This window comes from Oncorhynchus nerka, unplaced genomic scaffold (assembly GCF_034236695.1).
Source record: "Oncorhynchus nerka isolate Pitt River unplaced genomic scaffold, Oner_Uvic_2.0 unplaced_scaffold_19___fragment_4___debris, whole genome shotgun sequence".
NCBI classification, from domain to species: Eukaryota; Metazoa; Chordata; class Actinopteri; order Salmoniformes; family Salmonidae; genus Oncorhynchus; species Oncorhynchus nerka.
In genome coordinates this window covers 117,953-125,000 of record NW_027039943.1, presented here as the reverse complement: position 1 = coordinate 125,000, position 7,048 = coordinate 117,953, and the positions used below count along the sequence as shown (strand labels likewise).

Here is a 7,048-nt window from a genome sequence, read left to right as displayed (position 1 = left end):
GGTCGTACCAGGGACCAAACACCACTGAGGAAAGCAGCCATGTGGACATGAGAGGATGTTAGAGAGATAGATAGAGTTGCACATATAGTCAGTAAAAATACTGATCAATAAGCCAGAATCACAGAGCCTCATCAACATCTGTACTGTGCTATCTCTCTTACTCATTGTAATTGATTTGTTCACAGACTCGTTCATTCACTCGTTTATTATGGATGTCATAAGGTGAAAGCACCAATTTGTAAGTCGCTCTGGATAAGAGCGTCTGCTAAATGACTTAAATGTAAATGTAAATGTTATCTCATTCACTCACTCTTTCCATCCATGAATCTCTGTAAGAAGTTGTTCCAGTCTCCTGGCTCTGGCTGTGCCTGGTTCATACGGTCAAAGTGGAAATAAGACACTGCATTGTCCTTGGCATTACGGGCCACATACACTACCTACAGAGAGAGGGAGAGAGAGAGAGAGAAATCGTTGCAATTACAACATAACTTGATGTAAGAGTATATTATTTAATTATACAACGGATGGGTCTAATCTTGCATGCTGATTGGTTAAAACCACATTACAGCTGGTGTCTGTTCCACAAGTTACCACCGGCTAAAGCTATGATGTTGAAATGCCTATTTACTCTGTTCCATCTCACTGTGCAATCCACTGTCTCATCAGCCCATCCAGGCAATTTATAAACTTGATCTCCACTATAAAAAGTATCTAGACATTCTCACATTTCTTTTAGACTAACATTTGTATAAACCTTGGTGTTTGTCTCTCTGACATTTGCAACATTGTTTTAATATTCAAATTCAGTCTCCAGCGGTCCCATAGTGATGAACGTGTTGTGAGTCAGGACGAGAAAGACAGACAGGCAGCGTTTCTCAGCCAGTCAAAATCATGAATCAGCTGGCATCATTTTTATGGATATATACAAAGAAATGTCAATAGGAAACAGGTCAAATGAAGTGAAATGCAGATAGTTTGCAGTCTTTTCAGCTTCAGTTTGAAGTGAGTGTGTTAGCTGTGTTGTTGGCTAGCTCCTCTGAACAACAGTGTCCTGACGAGAGAGCATATTTTCTACATCAGGTGAAACCGCGCATCATTAGTTAATTGTTATGCATGTATCCAAATAAATGTCACTAGTAATTCTGGATGCTCTGTTTGACATGACTGTAAGTTAGCCATAGTTGGATAGCTAGCAAGCAAGGTATAAGAAAATCGCCAACCAGTATGGCAATCAAACATTTTGAACGAACGACTGAGGGGCGTCTATAGATACAGAACAAAAAGACAAAACAACTGAGTCCCGTCTCTGGCAACCGAACCGATAGAAAGGATCACCAGCCGGCTTGGGTAGCAACCTTAGATTTATGATGGGACTACATCCCATGGAAGGATGAAAAAGTATGAATAAATTCATCAAAATAATGTTTTTTAATGAACATTTGTCAACCCGTGGTATAAAAGTGATATTGCCCTCGACGCCGGTGTTTGGAGGATATGTTGGTACAGTTTGCCGGACCTCGACTTCATCTCGGGTCCAACAACACCCATGTCAATATATCCTCCTAACACCGGCTTCTCGGGCAATATCACTTAAACAAACCACACAGAAGGAAATGGAAGAGGAAAAATTAGGACAACAAAAACTGTTTACAAAGACTGGAGTCTTCGCAATCCACACGGAGACGCACGCTGGTTCTAGAGAGGTTTGCAAAAGTTAGTGTATTGTGTTATGCTGCCCTCCATTGGGGATTCACACAAATTGTGTCATTAATTAAGTTCACTTACTGGACAAAATGCAGCACAGGAGGTTTGAGGATGCATAAATGTTAACCATATGCTATACCAGCAGACATGAGCAGAGTCAGATTCACAGACTACACAGACAACAAGCAGAGAGTTACATATAATGTACCCTGCAGTTCTGCTCCCAGAAGGACTTGGGTACCAACTGGACTGGGAGGTGAGTCTTGATGAGGCGAGGAGAAGTGGATAACTTGTCTGCCAGCTCTGTTCCTGTGTGTACAGAGGGGTGGGGATCTGAATCGGTTACTTTTTGGAGATAAGGATGATTTTTACAGTAAACCTGCTTATTGTCATGTAGCTGTGATTGGCACAACTTCTCACAGTATAAGATTTCAAGTCATTCAAAAAGTCCTTCAACTTTGTGACAGTAAAAAGGCTGTTGATGAGGACTTAGGTTATTGTATTGTGTGTGGTGTTTTCCGGATTCTGTTTTCAAGCATGACAAAGATTTGATCTACGCAGACTTTATTGATGTATAATCAAGATAAAGGCTTCAGTGTAGAGTCATATCAGGGTTGTATTCTAACCTGGAGGGAGAATATGGAAGTCACTCTCCAGGAAAGGCACCCTCTCATAGATAGGCAGTGAAGTCTGACGCTCAGGGGCTGACTGACCAAAATACAGCAGGTCTAGAATGTAGGAGACCCATGTGGTACCTGGGAGAGAGAAAGAGGGGGAGGGAGTATGGAGAAATGGGGAGAGAGAGGCATGTCAAAGATTTATTTCTACAAAATGTTGACAACACACAAACACACACACAAACACACACACAGACCTGCTTTGGGGTAAGTGACAATGAGGATATCATCTGGCCTGGCCTGGAAGTTTTGTATGTTCTCCCAGTTGTCAGTGAAATAGTGGGTCATGGAGACTCCATGGAAGTCAAAGAGTTTTGGTCGAGGTGGCAGCTCCATCTGTTACAACAACACAGTCCACCTCTGATCAGAGAGATATTATCAGGGAGAATTACAATAATCAACTATTCACTAATATTCTTGCTTACTTCAAGGATATTCTCCAGGTGACAAGAGGTCCCAGTTTCCACATATAATTCCTTGCCAGTTCTCTTGTCAAAATACATACAGTACAGAAAATGATAGACTGTAGATGGTCACGATGACTTTCCAAAGCACAACTAGCTGACTATTAACATTGTATGTTTCCAACATAAGCCTGATATGTGATCTATAAAAAACTGGTTGAATAGGCCATTTGATCCTGTCTCTACAAAAGCAAGAAGCTGGTTATGTTACGTTAAAGGGAAAAGGTCTGCAGGTTTCCTGGCATGGTCTCTATAGGTAGATGGCCAGTAATTTCGGGCCAAGATCTTATCTGTACACACTTCAAAACCAGAGCACAAGCACTTTCAGACTTAGGCATGTAAAACCTTTGTCAGTCTCATGGAAAAGATCTAAGAAAAGGCAACAATCTCTTCGATTCTATCGAATATTGAAATGTACATTTGAATACATTTCGTAATATTTGCATTGGTGTCAGTAAAAACTTTGAATAACTTAAACAACTGTATCTGCTTTTGAACCATAATGAACTTCATGTTCACCACAGTCACATTTATTCATGCTAAAATACAAAGCCATCATGCACAAATACACAATAGAAAGCCATCTGCGGTAAGACAACACAATTTGTGAGCAGAGAAAATAAATAAAAGTCAGTTACATTACACTCAAAATGTTGAAATATGTAAATAGAATCATAAGATATATCAGCTACTGTCACAGAACATTTGAAAATTAAAAAAGAGAAGCTCACATTTTCCATGTTGAATGGAATTCAGTAGTATCCTGTTTGGCAACACTTCTCAGCTTTTAAGTCTCTACTTGTCTCTGTACAAGCAGTCCTTCTGCTTCTCCTTCCCCTGTTCCTTTCTCTTCCCTCACTACAGCCAATGTATTTTCTCTCTTGTTTTGGTTTATATTTTCCAACCCAGCTTCACATTCTTATCTTACCTCCACTCCTTCTTACATAAGTTCAGAACTCTCTCTCTCTCATTACTGCAACCACAGATGTATTGTGTCAAGCCACCCCCTCCATATCCTTTTATTCCCGTTAGTGACCACCCTCCTTCTGCTTCACATTCACACATACACTCACTCTGATACTTCTTTCTTCTAATGGGTTCTAATTCTTCTTTCCAGTGTGTAGGTTGGTTTTTATTTCATGCACACATGTATGTGTGTATTAGCACTCCTCTCACAAATTATGTCACAAAATGGGTAAGGTGACAAGAGCCTAAAGCAACTCACTTCAATTAACATACATAAGGTTTTCAGCTCTTTTGAAGCTCCCTAGAACAGAGCAACATGTTGTCAAAGAACCTGGAGAATACCCATTCTCTCAGTCCTTGATTCATTCCACGCCTGCTCTGATTGGTCAGGCTAGCGGATATGAGCAGATTTCAACAGCACAGTGGATCCCCAGAGAGATGCGTAGAAAGTCTGCATGGGTCTGGTTCTAGATGACCTCTCCTCTCTCTTGAAGTAATGCACTGGTTGGATCCTTTGTGCTCTGGGTCTGTGAATTACCACTTCACCATAATGCTCTTTAATCCTCAGGTACTTTCCCTCTTAATGTCCTTGTTAAGCCTAATTTAATTTGTCGCCCTCGTAGGCCCTCTCTTTTACCCCTCGGACACATTGTTGGCCCCTTTTCAAGTAAGCACTTGCTTTCCGGAACACTGGACCAAGCGACCCTCGAACCAAACAATTTGTCCACTCAGAGAAGGGGGATTTGTGAAACCAGTTCCCATAAGATGTTGTCTACAGGCAACAGTATATGTTAAGGTGATTGCATGTGTGTGCGTGACACACACTGAAAGTGGGAGTATGATTCTCTGAGGTATGTGCGTGACAGAGAGTATAGGGTGGAACAGAGTGAGAGAGGGAGGGGCACTCTTCCACCGCTCTCATGCAACAGAAAGATAAACTATTTTCACTCTTGCATGTCAGAGAGAAAGAGAATGTGTGCCTGTAATCAATCAATCACATCTATTCATAAAGCCCTTTTTACATAGGCAGATGTCACAAAGTGTTTATACAGAAACCCAGCCTAAAACCTCAAACAACAAGCAATGTTGATGTAGAAGCATAGTAGCTAGGAAACACTCTCTAGAAACGCAGGAACCTAGGAACAAACCTAGAGAGGAACCAGGCTCTCTTGTACCCCTCTGCCTCTAGTCCACTGGGACACATTGTTGGCCCCTTTTCAAGTAAGCACTTGCTTTCCGGAACACTGGACCAAGCGACCCTCTGACCAAACAATTTGTCTACTCGGAGAAGGAGGAGGGATTTGTGAAACCAGTTCCCATAAAATGTTGTCTACAGGCAACAGTATATGTTAAGGTGATTGCATGTGTGTGCGTGACACAAACTGAAAGTGGGAATATGATTCTCTGAGGTATGTGCGTGACACACACTGAAAGTGGGAGTATGATTCTCTGAGGTATGTGCGTGACAGAGAGTATAGGGTGGAACAGAGTGAGAGAGGGAGGGGCACTCTTCCACCGCTCTCATGCAACAGAAAGATAAACTATTTTCACTCTTGCATGTCAGAGAGAAAGAGAATGTGTGCCTGAAATCAATCAATCACATTTATTTATAAAGCCCTTTTTACATCAGCAAATGTCACAAAGTGCTTATACAGAAACCCAGCCTAAAACCCCAAACAACAAGCAATGTGGATGTAGAAGCACAGTGGCTAGGAAAAACTCCCTAGAAGCGCAGGAACCTAGGAAGAAACCTAGAGAGGAACTTAGTTTTCTTGTACCCCTCTGCCTCTAGTCCACTGGGACACATTGTTGGCCCCTTTTCAAGTAAGCACTTGCTTTCCGGAACACTGGACCAAGCGACCCTCTGACCAAACAATTTGTCTACTCAGAGAAGGAAGAGGGATTTGTGCAACCAGTTCTCATAATATGTTGTCTAAAGGCAACAGTATATGTTAAGGTGATTGCATGTGTGCGCGTGACACAAACTGAAAGTGGGAGTATGATTCTCTGAGGTATGTGCGTGTAAGAATGTTCTAAGATAAATACACAATGCAGCGGACTAGAGGTCAAGAGGGCTAGAGAGCAATAGAACTAGTGCTTTTCAGTTCAACATCTGATTAGGATCTGTGTAGGAATTTCAGTCCGGGACTCATAGCTACATGTGGAAGGTTTTCATTGGTCCAAATTGTCTATACATTGAGCCTGAAACGGGATACTTGGTATTTGGCCACTGCCACTCTCCTTCTCTCTTTCTTTCTCTCTCTCGGAGGACCTGAGCCCTAGGACCATGCCCCAGGACTACCTGACATGATGACTCCTTGCTGTCCCCAGTCCACCTGGCCGTGCTGCTGCTCCAGTTTCAACTGTTCTGCCTTATTATTATTCGACCATGCTGGTCATTTATGAACATTTGAACATCTTGGCCATGTTCTGTTATAATCTCCACCCGGCACAGCCAGAAGAGGACTGGCCACCCCACATAGCCTGGTTCCTCTCTAGGTTTCTTCCTAGGTTTCGGCCTTTCTAGGGAGTTTTTCCTAGCCACCGTGCTTCTACACCTGCATTGCTTGCTGTTTGGGGTTTTAGGCTGGGTTTCTGTACAGCACTTTGAGATATCAGCTGATGTACGAAGGGCTATAAAATGATTTGATTTGATTTGCCTCGATTTTACTGCAAGGAATGCTAATTGGTCAACCACAGGCTAGGCCTGGGTAGAAACTACATCCTGTCTCTTTGTTCAGTGGAGAAAACACTGAGGACGGGGAAGAATAAACATCTACTTTCCAGCATAACAACTATGATTTGTTCTCTTTGAATAAATATATTTTTCTACTCCTGATTTTCTTTGGTGTCTGTGTTATTGAAGAATAACATCAACTGCTAAAGTGCAACAGCGAGTAAAAGGTGGAACAGAGTGAGAGAGGGAGGGGCACTCTTCCACCGCTCTCATGCAACAGAAAGATAAACTGTTTGAACTCTTGCATGTCAGAGAGAAAGAGAATGTGTGCCTGTAATTAATCAATCACATTAATTTATAAAGAAACCAAGCCTAAAACCCCTAACAGCAAGCAATGTGGATGTAGAAGCATTATGGCTAGGAAAAACTACCTAGAAAGGGAGGGAACCTAGGAAGAAACCTAGAGAGGAACCAGGCTGTGAGAGTTGGCCGGCCCTCTTCTGGCTGTGCCGGGTGAAGATTATAAGAGTATATGGCCGTTAAGGCCAGATTGTTCTTCA

The 7,048-nt window shown here is 42.2% G+C and overlaps 1 protein-coding gene across 1 annotated transcript; it reads right to left on the bottom strand.

Annotated features, from left to right (window-relative positions):
* Positions 1-4: 4 nt before the first annotated feature.
* Positions 5-4,576, bottom strand: sult1st4 (sulfotransferase family 1, cytosolic sulfotransferase 4; the record flags this gene model as incomplete). The annotated part of the gene is made up of 6 exons (XM_065015568.1): positions 3,577-4,576; positions 2,579-2,717; positions 2,331-2,459; positions 1,913-2,013; positions 311-437; positions 5-24 (listed from the first exon to the last, which is right to left on the bottom strand). Coding segments are annotated over exons 1-6 (525 nt in total), but the record flags the coding sequence as incomplete, so codon positions are not given.
* Between the last annotated feature and the right edge of the window lie 2,472 nt (positions 4,577-7,048).